At 53.0% G+C, this 15,450-nt stretch overlaps 5 protein-coding genes across 5 annotated transcripts; 2 read left to right on the top strand and 3 right to left on the bottom strand.

The window, feature by feature from the left end:
* Nucleotides 1-950: 950 nt before the first annotated feature.
* Nucleotides 951-1,390, top strand: Z520_09310 (uncharacterized protein; the record flags this gene model as incomplete). The annotated part of the gene is made up of 2 exons (XM_016779804.1): nt 951-1,289; nt 1,313-1,390. 2 exons carry the CDS (start codon nt 951-953, stop codon nt 1,388-1,390), a joined length of 417 nt encoding a protein of 138 aa, XP_016629123.1.
* Nucleotides 1,391-2,989: 1,599 nt separating this feature from the next.
* Nucleotides 2,990-5,541, top strand: Z520_09309 (uncharacterized protein; the record flags this gene model as incomplete). The annotated part of the gene is made up of 4 exons (XM_016779803.1): nt 2,990-3,266; nt 3,322-4,530; nt 4,646-5,326; nt 5,378-5,541. The coding sequence occupies 4 exons, from the start codon at nt 2,990-2,992 to the stop codon at nt 5,539-5,541; spliced, it is 2,331 nt and encodes a 776-aa protein (XP_016629122.1).
* A 2,090-nt stretch (nt 5,542-7,631) lies between these two features.
* Z520_09308 (uncharacterized protein) lies at nt 7,632-9,883 on the bottom strand (the record flags this gene model as incomplete). Its single annotated transcript, XM_016779802.1, has 2 exons — nt 7,632-7,779; nt 7,839-9,883. 2 exons carry the CDS (start codon nt 9,881-9,883, stop codon nt 7,632-7,634), a joined length of 2,193 nt encoding a protein of 730 aa, XP_016629121.1.
* Nucleotides 9,884-10,716: 833 nt separating this feature from the next.
* Nucleotides 10,717-12,090, bottom strand: Z520_09307 (uncharacterized protein; the record flags this gene model as incomplete). The annotated part of the gene is made up of 1 exon (XM_016779801.1): nt 10,717-12,090. The coding sequence occupies one exon, from the start codon at nt 12,088-12,090 to the stop codon at nt 10,717-10,719; it is 1,374 nt and encodes a 457-aa protein (XP_016629120.1).
* A 460-nt stretch (nt 12,091-12,550) lies between these two features.
* Z520_09306 (uncharacterized protein) lies at nt 12,551-14,551 on the bottom strand (the record flags this gene model as incomplete). Its single annotated transcript, XM_016779800.1, has 1 exon — nt 12,551-14,551. The coding sequence occupies one exon, from the start codon at nt 14,549-14,551 to the stop codon at nt 12,551-12,553; it is 2,001 nt and encodes a 666-aa protein (XP_016629119.1).
* Between the last annotated feature and the right edge of the window lie 899 nt (nt 14,552-15,450).

The raw sequence follows: 15,450 nt of genomic DNA, 5'->3' as shown, positions 1-15,450 counted from the left end.
TACAAGAAACATGAGCTGCTACCTGTGGAGATACCTATAGGTATACAGGCGTAGTACTGCTTTTGTCGTCACGCACCTCCCTCAGCAACCAATGCCTGCTGCTTCTCTCCTGAGCATCGCCTGCCAGCTGACGCGGACTCGCGAGTATACACCGTCCTCTCTGTTGATAGTAGTTGTCCTGTCTGCGCTCACCGATATTCCCTTCGGGCGAGCGGTGTCTTTGGAACTCTCAGCTGAGGAACGAGGGACGAACTATTACAGCAGCAGAGAAAGAGCGGCAGCTACTTCCATGGTTGTCAGACAGTACCTAGTAGTCCATTTCTTTATTTTGTCTTCTCCCATCGTGCTTCCCGTTAGCTCGCTAGGTGATGGTCGATACAAGACAATGCTGCTCCTTGTGGGTGAGCATCCCACCCTATAGATACGAGTAATCAGTTCCAGTCATTCCCGTGGGCCTTACCGTTTTCTCGAATTGCGATTTTCTTCGACCACCACCTCAAGATCATCATTCTGTCGTGACTTGCTGGTCTTGTTCCTTGCTCTCTCTTTCCACCTGGGACCCCGGCCCAGCCCTGTACTAGTATCCAGCCGCTTCATCCCTACGAGTACAACTTCTGTCGCCTCTCCTCCTCCTCTTTCCCTCATCTCCCCCCACCCGGCGACCCATCAGTTGCAGCCCTTGATGCGACAAGCGCTCGCCTCTCTTCAACCTCGAAGCCTCATTCCTTGAACAGCCCCTCCAGCTCCAAGCTCCAACTCCAAGCTCCAAGCTCCCCCCTCCTTCCTTCCTCCTCTAATCAGCGCGCCCTACCGAGCACTTCCGATCTCCCTCAGAAAGCGACATCCGAGACGAACCCAAACCCTGACCTCGGCCACCCGGTCAAATCTTGAACTCAGTCAAAACCCCCTTCTCACTTTCCTTTGCTACGCCTGGTCCCCCGCCGCGCGCCATGGCGCCCACCCAGAGCAAAAAGTACGCCGTTGCTTCGGAGAAATCATCTGGCCCTGCCAATTTGAACCTCAATGTTGCCAGTCTGGGTAATTCGCCCATGCTTCAAGCCTCCGCGCACCATCATGCCCAACAAGCGCATCACTTGGCGAACGCGCGCAACGCCTTCAAGAACAGCACTCGTCATTCTCACTCTCAGCAACAACCTCTGCACAACCTCCCACACGCGGTCGCACCAACCAAAGCCCCCGATCCAGCACCTGGTCCTGGCCCAGTTCCTGGCCCGGGTTCGGGCGTCGGATCTGCTCAAATTCATGGCGCTGGCGATGCTAAATTGCACGTAAGTCATACTCGTTCATCCAGGCTCTGCTTCCTGCTTCAACGTTTTCCTTTCTTCTTTCCGCTTTCCGCTTTTCGCACCATGTCAATCACCTGTCATGAGTGCACTTTCTCCCCCTCGTCAAGGGCACATCCTGGTCTGACCGTTGAAGCCCATCTGGGCCAATGCCGGTCCTCCAATGTGCGGTTAACCAACCACTCCCACCTACAATCTCTGCTTCCTTGGCTGCTACCCTGGTCCTGGTTTCTGGGCCACCTTGACCCCGGTCATCGTTTTCTCCTTTGCTCTATTTTCCGGGCCCTGGTCTGCATCTGCCCAGCCAGGATCCTGACCGAGACCGCGACTGGCTTGATCTCTCTCGGGTCCTGTTTGGCCCTCGGAGAGCTATGATTAGCCCGCTTGTGGCCCCCCTTCCCCCTCCGACCGGCTCTTCAAGCACCAAAAGTGCCAGAAGGACGCCAGCGGTCGACGCTTGGACCAGGGCTCCAGTCCACTCGGTGCAGTGCTCCAATGCTCCTCTCGCTCCCGACTCCACTATTGGCAGGTCTTCCTCCCCAGGACCCAAGGACCAAGCATCCACGCATCCAACCACCGTGGCCAGGTTCTCAAGTCGCCTGCCCGTGCCCCTACTCTTAAGCTCCCGCGCCATCGATCCACTTGATTTGCACGCTACAAGTTTCGAAAGCACGGATCCACACCATCGACTTGCTCTCCTCCATCGTCTTTTACAACGCCCTTGCCCCTCGGCTTTTTTGGCATCATTCCATCTCTTTTACTCTCGCCAAAACTTGTTCTTTCCATTACCCTCCCTCCCCCTATGACCTTGCACCGCCACGTCTGACGCCCACACTTCTTGCGTTTGCCCTTTCCGACAGTCAAAACAACAACCACTGCGTTACATGTCCTGGTTACTTTACAGAGCAACACCGTATTCCTGCCATCCCAGTCTTTCCACCACACACAAGCTTCGACTCCTTGGGCTCAGTTAACGGCGACAATCTCAGTACATGGTATGCTGGTTTCCGGAGACTACAACCCCCCTGCCTGCCCACAATCCCTGGTGGCTGCCCTATCCGTTATCACATGCCCGCCACAACCCCTCCCACACTATTCATTCACCGTTTCGAATCTCCATCATATCCACACCCTGGGCATACCTCAACAACCTCGATCCAGCCTTAAAGCTTTGCCTGTTCGCTGCATGCTATCCTGGTTCTATCTTGTTGCGCGACAAAGCCCTTTGTCCTCTCGTTAAACATCCCCTGGCACCTTGGCCCATGCCCATGCCCTACCTGACTGCTGCTGGCACTGCTTCTACAGGTATGAAAAAATTGTATCAACGGCCAGTGGTCCGCGTCTTCTGAGGCGCGTGTCTCGTGTGCTCCAAGCCTCTCTTCCTTCGCAAACCTCAGGATCCTCGCTTCTTGCCGAAGAGACATTCAAGGATCTATTGAGGTCCCTTGACTCTCCACTATGAACCGGGGGGAATGAGGCTCATTCCACTCACCCACACATCCCCTGGTCTTGGTCAATCAAAATTCGTTGATTTCGACCGGGTTGTGACCGTTATCTGATCATTTTCGTTCTGGCCTCTGTCAAAAAGGCGTTTCCCCTGCTCAAAACATTGTCGCGAATCTGCCCTGTTGCGCTTTGTCGTTGTTTTTCCGCCTCCCGGAGTTGTGCTGACATATGGATTCTCTATGCAGCATCGCACAACACAGCCATATTCAAGCGTTGCTCCATTGCATCACATTCCGCAACAGTCGCAAACAAGGACATTGAGTGGAAGTCAAAGCACGCAGCAACCCTACCCGTCGCCGAATATCTACACGCCTCAACCCAGTCTCCAGTCGCCGTTTCTCAATAGCCAGGCTCAATTCCAAGCGCAACCCGCCCCTGCCGACCCACCGAATTTCTACCCTCCTACGCAAAGCCCACGAAGCCAGCATAGCGGTGCTGGAGCTTATTATCCTCCAGGTGAGTCTGAGACGCGGCCGAAATCGCTGTAGTCAGTGAATTGATCCAGGTCCAGAAAAACCCGATTCTATGGCAGCAACCGCGACCATGCAGAGGCCCTACCCTCCAATTTATCACACTCCGCAGTCGAACTCGCCAGCTTCAGTCACTTCGCCCCAGACTCATGATCCTGCGCGGCCCATGTATGCTCAGCCAGGCTCTCAGTTGAGCCAGCCGCTTTATGGCTATCAGTATGGGATGAATTCGGTACACCAGCCAAACTACGGACAGCATCATGCAACTCCCCAACAACACCAGATCAACTCCCAATCAATGCTACCATATCAATCTACAACTCCGCAGATTGCTCCACCACAGGTTGCGTCACACCATTCCACCATTTCCAGCAGCCCAAGGCTAAAGTCGGAGCCGAACCAGCATTATCAACAGTCTTCCCAGGCGCGGCCGGGAATGCTTCAACAACAGCAACAACATCCAACTCCTGGTTCCCAACCCTCCGCCCTGCCGCAGCAACAAGCACAACAGCAATCCACTCACCAGCAGCAGCAACAGCAACAGCAACAGCAACAGCAGCAGCAGCAGCAGCAGCAAATGTCACAGCAACAGCAGCAGCAACAGCAACAACAACAGCAGCAGTCACAACAAATGCCGCCAAATCTACAGCAGGCAAACGCAAATGCCGCGCCTGGACCTATCCCTGCCACGACACCTTTGAAGGTGCGACAAGATGGGAACGGGGTCCAGTGGATAGCGTTTGAGTACTCCAGAGACCGCGTCAAAATGGAGTATACTATCAGGTGTGACGTTGAGTCAGTGGATGCCACTGTTTTGTCGCAGGAATTCAAGTCCGAAAATTGTGTCTATCCGCGAGCTTGTGTGCCAAAAGAACAGTATAAAGGAAATCGATTGACCTATGAAACAGACTGCAACCACGTGGGTTGGGCGTTGGCAGAGCTGAATCCGTGTCTACGAGGCAAGAGAGGACTGATCCAACGGGCTGTGGATAGCTGGAGAAACAGCAACCAAGATCCGCGATTGCGAAGTCGCCGCGTCCGTCGACAAGCCAAGATGAACAGATCCAAAATGACACCTTCATCCTTGGGCAAGGTGCCTGGATCGAGTGGCGCCGTGTCGACAGGGCTTCCCGGTCCAAACTCAATGGCAGCTCCCCCAACTAGGGCCCCTGGATCTCTGCCCAGTACACAGTCTCAGATACTCCATCACGCCCAGGATGTGTCTCCTACCGGCCATGAGAATGTTGGAGGTAGGTGAATGTTAAAGCCAACGACGGCGCTGCCCCCTCCCTTGACCACGCCCCACACGCAGACACGTCCAAAGTGGACTTTCACATAAAGTTCAACTTTCAGCTAACGTTCCAGCAGCTCCTACCTATAATCCCGCACAACAGACTTATCGACAAACCCCCGTGACCCCGCAAATGACGAGTCCAAACGACTTGCGACAAAGTCATGTTTTCACAGGCTATCCAAGCTACCCAGCTTCTCTAGCTCCTTCTATGGGCCCGTCCATGGCTCCATCAATGCAAGGAGGTCTCCACCATCTCGGACGGCCTGGAGGAACAGCGGCCATGGTTTCAAAAGAACAAGAGGAGAGGAATGAGGAAGACAATGCCTTGTTCGGAGAGCTGCCTGAAGGCAAACGCCGAAAGTTCATTCTGGTGGAGGATACGCAGAAGAATGCCCGCGTGCGAGTCAAGGTTACTTTGGATCAGATCGAGATGAGTGAGATCCCGGACTCTTACCGCAAGCAGAACTCTGTCTTTCCTCGAGCATACTTCCCGGTTCAGATGCAGACTGGTTCCGAGTCGACCCCAGGCGCTCGTTTCGTCGAAGAAGGGGACGAAGTTGATAGTGGTGTGCCAACGATTGGGAAAACATCTGTCTCTGTTCCAACCACAGATGGTGAAGCCGAGGTTTCTGTTCCCCTGATCTCGAGAAGCAAAAGAGGCCGGGAGCAGAAGATCAATGAACTGGGATATCGCATGGCCTGGGGACAGGGCCGAGTCTTTTCGGGCAGACCAATCTTCCTTGCTCGAGCTCGTGAGTGTTTCGCAGGTCGTTAAGGCACTGAAATATTGACGGTTTGCACAGTCGACGCCTATCGCAGCAAGCAACGAAGTGCACTCCTTGCATCCGGTTCCGATCCATCACAAATCCCTGCTCACCTCGAAAGTCGACCTGGCAAGAGGAAGTGGCTCGAACGAACCAGAGCTACGGCGCAAGCACCAACACCGCCAGCCCCCGCTTTGGACTAAACAAGTGACTGCGACTTGGCGAAGCATACCCGCATATTTGTTTTGCACCGTCTAATGATACCCCAGAGTACAGTTTTGTGGACTTGTACATTATTTCAATTCACCCAGGCGATAAACTATGTAATCACGCCGCCGGGCGAGACACGAAAAGTCGGATCCTTGACTCTGTGCGCAATGAGTTCGAAACTTACATGAAGGTGCTGTTTTGTTTGTCATTGGCGGCTCATATGTCGCGATTCGCTTTGCGACCTTTTTCGTTTCGAGAAGAGTTACAGCGAGATCTATCACTTTTGCACATTACGGTTGAGATCCTTCAGGGGAGGAAGAATGGGATACGTCTCATTCCGCACGGACCTGGCTTTAGCACCTTATCATATGAGAGAGCCTGTGGTTTTGGGGGAGAAAAGATGCACGTTGCGTATACCCTTTTGCTTTTTTTTGCTTCTACGAGTCTGTTGCCGGTGACAGGCGGAGGTTGGTTTTCGTGTTTGTCTTATTGCAGAAAGCATACTCAACCAAGCAAGGCATCGACAACGAGTGCGCAGTTTGTTGCCGCCTCCCTGTCACCTGCATTGAGAATGATGCATGGAGCTGGCAGGATGCCTGAGGTGATGGCTTGGGAATGTACTGGGACTGGCACTGGGAAATGAAGGGTGAGCGATTTGCAGCAACGGCCGATATCCCATTTGTTACTTTGATGTCCAGCCTGGTTCTGCCAGTGCAAAGACGGGCGATCCGCAAACGACGATCGGCATTCAATTGGAGGGGCCAGTATCTTGTGGATGCACGCAGCCAGCGATTGAATGGATGGGATTTTGGGAGGCGAGAGCAGCCTTTGTTCATTTGGATGCATTTATGATACCTTTTTCTTCTTTGTTGTTTTGAATACTTTATATTCATCTGGGCGGATTCATTGACTTTTGGGAATTTTGGCCTGGCATGGCCGCGAAGGATGGAAACTTGGGAACAAGAATGGCCATGGAATTGAGTTGGGAACAGGAATATGGTACAAGGGCCATAGGGGAGCGAATCATGACGGGCTTCTGATTGTAGTCCGTGTCTGGAGCTCCAAATGCGCAGGAAGGATAGGCAAGCCAAGGCAAGGCAATGGAAAGGAAAGGCAAGGCAAGGGAAGGGAAGGGCAAGGGTAAGGATGAATCAGTTCAACCTGGAGGAGGAACTTCCGCCAATCACGGATCTTTTTGTTAGGGAGAATTTGGATGGCTGCGAGGTACCCACGAGGGAAGGGAGGATCTGAACCAGGGACAGGGAGAGGGGAGAGGATGGAATATACTATCTACCTAGGTATTGTTCTTGTGTTTGTTGATCGTGTCTTGAATCTGTTCGCGAGCTGTGTACCGAGTATCCCCTTTTCTCGTCCAGAGCCTTATCCGCTAGTTACACTTGTCATGTCCCTTTTTACAGCTGCCTACCTAAGGTGCCTAGGTATCTACTGTAGATACTCGTACAGCAAGTAGTCCTACCTACCAAGGTAGCTACCTAGGTACATACCCCAGCAGGATGTAATAGTATCTCAGACTGTTCTCGGCAAGAATTTTTTCCCAAACCTCCCCTCCCCTCCCACAAAATGTGAAAATTGAAACCAGGCCAAGATATCAAAATACTACTATTGTACAGCCATCTCATTCTTCATATACAGTAGAAGACTATACCCCAGTGACCTCCACTGGTTTTATCCTGTACGGTTTCCATAGACCCTTTGTTGCCAATAATGTACATCCCATTGTGCCTTGGCCCGTGGCTTTTTCCCTTACATCCAAAGACCCAGACATGATTCTTTCAACCGCGTGCCGTGTATACTGTCCGCGTCATCCCATTTATCCGTAACAACCTCTGTCCCTTGCGCCCAGATTGCCGAGCAAATTCCGAAGGCAAGTGCGTATAGCAATGCCGCTCCCGACCGCACATGTCAAGGTGTCCTCCCAATAAAATATACCTAAACCACTGCGAGGCGGATGTCATGCTGCGTAAGACCGTGTCCAACTCGGGCCAGAAAAAAGACCGGTTTATGAGGCGACTTAGCCAACGTCGATCCCCAAAATCCCAAGCCTGCGCCGTCCAAATTTGCATCAAGAGCCAACAGTCTTCCCGCCACAGTCAGGGATTTTCAGGCCCGGCTTCAAATTCCTGCCTGGATCCATGAGACCCCACTTGTCTTCCCACTGTTGGCTGGCGGTATTGTAGATGATCTTCCAAGGCTCGTCAAATGCCTCAAACCTATCGTTCCAGTGTCAGCCCCCATGACCGCCACCACACTCTGGCAGGATGCAACTTACCAAAAATACTCAGTTCCGTTTGCTAATGCTTGGCATACCCAATTGTCCATAAATGTATTCATGCCATCAACGCCAGCGACAGATCCACTCTGCCCCGGCGCGCATGATCCGTCAGTGCCTCCACAGTCCTCTCCACCTCCGCTGGGCCAACCAGTCTCGCTGATGAGTTGCTGGACATTTGGCATCCCTTCAGTCAAGACGGCATCGTGAGTTTGCCAGAAATCCCATGTCCAACTAGCCGCGACCTCTGGCGTGACACCAGCGAAAAAGGGATGGATATTCGACATCACATAATCCACGGCTGTCACAAGTTGGGCGTTCCAGTTGTCTCCGAGATCGGATGTTGCAATGGGGAGATCATAGCCGAGAGACTTGAACTTCGTCCTGACACCGTCCAGAATGGTGATGAGCTGCTGCTCTGACTGTGCTTTGTCCACACCTGCACGATAGAGAGCTTCGTTGCCGACAATGACGCCCTTGAACACTGAGAGGTCTTTAGCTTCCGCCAAAATCTCGTACATTTGATCCAACTGGCGATCAGTGGTCGTCTGATTGGTGTCAATCCAGACACCCATCCAGAGTTTCATATCGGTGAGTTCAAGACGATCGATGGCGTGGAGCACCATCTCGGTCTGATTGCAGTCAGTGCCATAGAGTCGGACGACATTCGTGAGCTGCGACAAGACGGCCATGTCACGTGTGACGTTGTTCTGGGACGGAGGATAGGTGAAGCACAGAGGATATTGTGTCCCCCATGGCGTGTAATCCATGCCTGGGAAGACCTTGTGGAGGTTTGGGTTGTTCATGAGCGCCTTAATCTCTGCCGAATTCTTGTCGAGATCTCCGTTCGCCTCGGTGTCTGAGGCTGCATTGTTGGTGTCGCCGCTGGACGAGCTGGAACTGCCCGAGCTTTTCGAACCTAAAACACCACCCAGAATCCCGCCGATGATGGCTATGACGATAACGAGGCCAATGGCAACACCCACCCACAATTTCATCTTTCTTTTCCCTCTGGTCTGCTCTGACAACCATTCACTTCTCTCGGGTTTAGGAGCTGCACCCACCGCATCGTAGGTCCCGCTAGGGGTATGGTTCTTTGATTTGCGGCCGAACAAACCACCTAGTAAGCCGGCAGTTCCTGCGGCAGCCGCAGTGGTAGCGGCGCTTTTTCCGATGCCTCTTTGCCCGCCAGCTGGTGGCATGCCTTCATCACCGTCGTCGAGGATATTTTCTGGGTTGATACTAGCTTGGGTCATGAAGTCGCCAGGCTTGCTTGGCTGATAGGGAAGATCGTGGTAGCTAGGGTAGGACTGTGACTGGTGGAAGTTAGGTTGATATTCTTCCAAGGGAATGCTTCTGCCAGAGTAGCCAGAGGATCTGGGCCCGGGAGAAGGAGAAGGAGTGATGCTGCCGGGGGTGGCAGCGCCACGGGCAAGAGCGAATGTCGAGCCGTATGAGGTTCGGTCAGGGAACCGTGAGGAGGGTTGTGGTTGTTGGTATGGAGAATAGGACTGAGGAAATGAGCGAACAGGTTCAAGCCCGCCATCGTGAGCATGTGCGACCGGGTTGAATCCCCCTCCTGCTACCCCATTGCCAGAATAGTCCATTCCTGCGGTCGCTTCTGGGTAGGGGTTGGTGGTCAGGGAATCGCCTCTTGAGAGTCTGTTCGGACTAGACCTATGAGGTGGAGGGGGAGGGGGAGGAGGCTCAACGTCGTCGTAGTCTGCAGGAGCTGGCCGTCGTGAAAGCGCTCGAGGAGGCGAAAGGTCGGTGAGGAGATGAGTGTCTTGAGGGACAGGACGTCGACGAGGGGATGTGGGAGGAGAGCGTTGTTGGTTGCGACTCGGGGAGGTAGAGGCGTATCTGGGAGGAGGAGAGACAAGATCCCTGGGTGGAGTGTCATGGTATGGGTGTTGCTGGTAGGGTATGTAAGACAGATGCCCGTGTTCCTGTTCCTGTTCCTGGGCCTGAGCGGCATGTCCGAGCGGGCTCAAAGTGTTGTCATCTTGGGGCTCGAAGGAGAAGTTCCTTCCGCCAGCCGACATTCTCGATCACAGCACAGCGGCTTCCCGAGAAACCACGGAGCAAAGAGGGTCCTCTGTGTCTGAGGTGATATCGCCGGCGGTACACAAGAGTTTGCGGGAGGAATCAATTCAGCGCTTGAATGAGCGCCGAACATGAACGACTGAGGAGTATGTCTGATAGAGTACCGAGAAGGGATTCTAAATTAGCAACAGATGGGTCTTTGAAGCACCTATACCAGAGTGAACCAAGTTGCTGAAGCCGGGCTGAGGACGGGCGCAGCAGTCTGCCCGCAGTTCGTGGTACTCTGCACCGTTTTGGCGGGTACGGAGTATTTGGTAGGTGAAGGGGGGGCGCAGCCAAACAGACACACCGACAAGACACACAAGACAGGCTAACTCGACGTGCAGCTGAAACAGGGAATCGTGGTCAGCCGGAGTGCGGACCACTCGAAAACAGTTAAGATCAATGGTTCGGCCAGCAACAAGGATGCCTCAGCGAGAAGAATAGAAAGACGGGGAAGCTGAGCATTACGAGCACTAATTATTACAATGAATCAATGATTGAATTCATATCCATTTGACCGTTAAAAGTGAGAGCGAACTCCGGCCACGGCCCTGGAACCCGTTGCCTTGTGAACCATCCAAGCCCCCCAAGCCTCAGCCTCACTAGCAGCAACTCTGAAGCCAACTCTTGCTCCTTCTCCAATCAAGATACCGCGATTGTTGGAGCCCCATGCTCCGCTTCGGACAATAAATAACCTTGCTGGTGCTTGAATGCCATGGACGGGGTAACAAGCACATCTGCACGAATGAATCCACCCCTGGTCCATATTTGCCTGCTCCAGTTCTGGTCCTCAGCCCTTGCCTTCAAAATCTGCCTTTACAAGCTGCAACTGTTCGATGGCTGCGTCGGTCTCTGGCTCTCGGTTGTTCGACGCAGGCTCGAGCTGCAGAAAGTTTGCTACCCGCGCCTTATCCCCGAGCTTTGGCACCATACTGAGGTTGTCGGCTGATGCGTTGACTTTTGCCGGCCCTGGCCTTCTCAGTGTCTTCTTTTCCTTCGATGCCGTTGCCTTGCCTCTTTTGCTTGCTCCACGACGCTTTCGCCGAGGCACGTCAGAGTCGCTCGTTGTGTCAGAGGCCGATCCTTCTTCCTCGCTTGACGAGTACCTGGCCAAGTCCAACTCGCCCTGCTTGGCCTGCTCTCGCTCAAGGCCCCTAACACGCTTCGATTGACCGAGTCGTGAGTCATGCCCGCTAGACGATATTGCCAAGGGTTGGCCAACGGCATCGTTCTGGCGACGCTCAATCGGTTCTCCTTTGGTATTGCATAACCCAAGGTTCACAAGTTTGGCGATGTCCATGTATTGGAACTTGGCTTTGCATAGAAATGCCTCGTCTTCTCGGTACCGGCGGTATCTGCAGGTGACCATGCTGACGCGTTGCTCTTGATCCTTATCGATGGTGATATCGTGTGTCTTGCCGTCGTCATCTTTGGGAGACTCCTCTTTGCCTCGCTTCCAGTATGCATCCGAGCACACGCCGCCAGCATCCACCACTCTGACAATCTTAACCTCGATCTCTCCTCGCTTCTCTTCGGCCGCTCCATACAAGCTGTCCTTGCTCATTGCTTGAGTAAGGTCAGCCAATTCCTGCTCCATTGCTGTTGACGGGATATCAGGATCTGCCGTGGAGATGTCCATGCGACCCATCAGAACATCGATCCCTCTCTCTGAAAACACCCATGGAGAGATCGATATGTTTGTCGTCGAGTCCTCGTCCGACCGATCCTGGGTCGTGGCATCATCCGCCAGAGAGTAGCGGCCGTCAAGCAAGCAACCTTTACTACTGTATCCACTGTCCTCGGGATCCACGACGATAACACTTGTGCACTCGGGTTTCTTGTTGCCATCCACATGCACGTAAGCGACATAAACGACTTCGTCCGCAGCTGCTCTTGATGATTCATAGTCCATGCCGTCTCTTCCACCTGCTACCTCAGCTGGTGGCGCGGAACTCCTCAGGTTGTACCTGCTTCTGCCGAGGGGTGCATTGTCCGGGTCAGGGAACGGAGCTTGCGGTTTGATTCGAATGTTGAATCTCACACCGTTTTTGGCTTGAATCTTGGTGGAAATAATCCTCGGGCCCAAAGACCTAGTACCATAATTAGTAAAGGGCACACCGTCGACACCTTCAATCAAGAACTCGAAGCCTTGCGTGATAGGCATCTTGAGGAGGGAGATGAGTTGTGATTTGGGTTGTATGAGGCGTTGTTTGCTGTCGATCAAAAGTGAAAAGTCGAAAGGCGTCGAGTCGAGAAGAGGCGATGCTAAAGTTGTTACTTACGAGGTTCGGTAGAAAAGTACAGGTTCACACCTTTTAACGTAGGTCACTCTCCCAATGTCGCGCTCGGTGCTTTTGCCAACGACACCAAATGATACTGCGCTGCACGGATACGCCACTGCTCAAGCCCTGGTCGCCTTTGTCGAAGACACGACTGCCTAAGCAAATCCTTTCAATGGTTGACCAGGTCTTTGTTGACAGTCGAAGGCATTGGAGCGCCCCTATGGCCGATAGAATGCCTTTTGTCTCTGCCTGCCAACTCATTGTTTGGGACCAACAAAGAAAGTGTAGCTTGCTCTAGGGGCTGTCTTGAACCTGGCCGGATGAAAGTACCTTTGATAGTGCTCATCGGCCGGGAGCTATTTCATAGCCCAAAAGCACCTCGGTCGAGGCACCTTCCCAACCCCGGTTACCCCCAGCAGACAGCATAAACCGACACGCCGGATCAAGATACAGATGTGACACAACCCCAGTCCGATGGCCGGGCACGATCAAGAAGGGGACGGTTGATCGTTGAGACTGTGACTCCTTCAGATCATATAATCGTAATATATCATAGGAAGCGCAGATTAGGTGGCGTCCGTTGGGCATAGCCTTGACTGATGTGACTGCACCACTTCCATTTGGGAATCGGAAAACTCGTTCAGGCCCCTTAAGTCCCTTCCGCAGGTCGTACTCTTCCACAGTGTTGTTTCGCCGTCCTGCATAGATGAAGTTACCGTCAGGAGACCAACAAGCGCTCAGACACCAAGGAGGTGTGTTCCGTGGTAGAATGCGCGCGACTGGTTTGGACTGTCTTCGATCCCAGACGCGGATTGCCCCGTCAATAGATGTCGCAAGAAAAGTGGAGTCAGATGCAGTCGGGGCTTCACTATCCTGCGTATCGTTCTGGGTGTCGTCCTCCTTTTCGAGGTCCTCCGCATGTGGCAAGCCGTTGACGAGCGGCTGCTCAACGGTGTTCGGCTCGCCATTGGCCACTTCGGGGGCGTTTTCAGGGGCATTCGAGTCGTCTTGAGCGGGAGCTGTGGTATCATGAGCAGCCTGCTCCGCAGAATCCAGCATGGGATGATCGACTAGTTCTTCTGGTTGCGGACCGTTTGCCATTGCGCGCGCCATTTCATCATCCTCTTCGCCGAAGGCGCCGTTGAGGTCAGTACCATTACCCATGACTCCTCCTGCTCCGCCTCCGAAGAGGTCGTCGTCATCATCCCCAAATAGAGAATCTGGAGTAGCAACTGCGGGATGGTCTTGGGTATCGCGACTCGGGGGCTCGTTTTTGACACCATTAGTAAGTGGTTTACTGTCGTTGGATGAGAAGGTCCCATTAGTTACAACGACCTCTCCTGATTCGACGGGGACAGGAACCGATGACAGTGGACGAGCTTCGATGGAGGATATCTGGCTGGCGCTGGAGGCGAATGTGGTTCGCACTTGGCCCGTGTTTAAATCCCAGTCCAAGACCGTCTTATCCCAACTTCCGGATAGTAAACTTTTCTCGTCGGAGGAGATTGTAAGAACTGAGACCGCGGACGTGTGTTTCTGCAGCAAGGCGATCTCCCTTCCCTCATCGTGTCTGATTGATTGCAGCCTGATGGGACCTGATGCAGTACCGGATAGCAGCCATAGCGCTTGGCTATGACAAGCAAGGGAGTATACAGGAGATAGCGTCTGAGTGGTATTTGGTCGAGCGTCCCAATTCTCCCAATATGTCATTAGGACCCCGGCTTTGACCACACTGTCGACGAAGGGATGCCGTTGAGCCACCGTAAGGGCGAGTTTGAAGTTGACCGAATCAACCCAATTGAACTTGCGAATATAACCATCAGAGCCCCCAGTAAAGACCCATCGCATGTCTGCAGTAGTGGTGACAGCATTGATAGATGTGCTGTGAGGGGCGGCGATGGTTGGGACGATATCATACGTTAGTGCTTCGAGATATTCTGAGGAGATATTGGATCCGGTTGCCGCTCCTCGGGACGAGTCAACCTGTGTGGACGAAGCCAGTTGAGTACTTTCTTGGGTTGCGTTCTGTTCTCCAGAAGCATCCTCGTTGTCAGATTGCTCGGACTGGCTCTCCGCGTCTTCATCCTCGTCGCCCTCGCCCTCGCCCTCAGCCTCGCCCTCGCCCTCAGCCTCGGCCTCTGCATCAGCCTCAACGTCAGCGTCAGCGTCACCGTCTAGATCTCCATCTCCATCCCCATCGCCATCCACATCTTGATCCCCATCTGCATCGCCATCACCGTCAGCATCTGCTTCCGCATCATCCAGATCTTGCATTGTCTCATCGTTGTCATTGTCGAAACTGCCATCCTGGGATCGGTCGTCGTCTTCGTCAAATGCGGGCATTATGCTGACTCATGGCCTGACAGTGGCAGTGTGGAATGGCCAGGTACTGCTAGAAGCTGCATCCAAGGAACAGTCGTTGAGGCGCATAGATTGAGACTATGAGATGATCTTGAGCTCCGACTCTTGGGGAACTGAATCTCAAAGCAACGGGTTCTCGCGTTTGCACCATTCCATCCAAGGATTAGCGTCTTCGGATAAAAGATTCTCCGATCCGGCGAGCCAGATTGTCAAGCAAGCAAGCAAGTAAACAGTTGCCAACATTGAAAGACTTCAAAGTTCATCATATCTCATATCTGTGCTAGTCGTCCTTTCTGTGAGCCCTTGTTGTTCCCATAATATCGTGTCTCCCCAGTTTTGTATGGGTAATTTGGATCATTGCTAGACTTCTTTGCTCAGTATCAATGCATCTGACGCAGGCACAGCACCAGTACTAAGACTTCTTTTTGCGTCCAGCATCAGCTCAACTCATTGTAATACTACCCTGAGCGGGCAGCTTGTATCCTTTGTTCAATTTTGTTTGACACTCTGAAAGACACTACCTATCTCAATCAGCACAACGGGGTGGCGCAGAACGACTAGACTTCCTCCCGGAACACTTCTCTGACAAGGACAGTTAGCGCGACATATCTGCTTGGGTTTGATGTCTGGGTTGGTGCCTTCTTCCAACTACTAGCATGAAACCTCTCTCCATCAAGCCTCACATGCTCAGGAATCTCCAGATTCTAGACAAGCTTTAGGCTCCCTCTTGCCTTCGAACCGACCTGACACAAAGCCAGCCTGCACATCTCTTTGACGCAAGTCTTCCTCATTGCACACTAGCCTCCTGGATCCATGTATTGGCCACTGTCGACTGTCCACGTTCGGCCTACTTCCTCGCTGGAAGACGAAACCATCTTTTC

Source organism: Fonsecaea multimorphosa (assembly GCF_000836435.1).
Source record: "Fonsecaea multimorphosa CBS 102226 unplaced genomic scaffold supercont1.23, whole genome shotgun sequence".
NCBI classification, from domain to species: domain Eukaryota; kingdom Fungi; phylum Ascomycota; class Eurotiomycetes; order Chaetothyriales; family Herpotrichiellaceae; genus Fonsecaea; species Fonsecaea multimorphosa.
The sequence above is the reverse complement of the archived record's forward strand: the minus strand, read 5'-3'. Positions and strand labels throughout refer to the sequence as shown.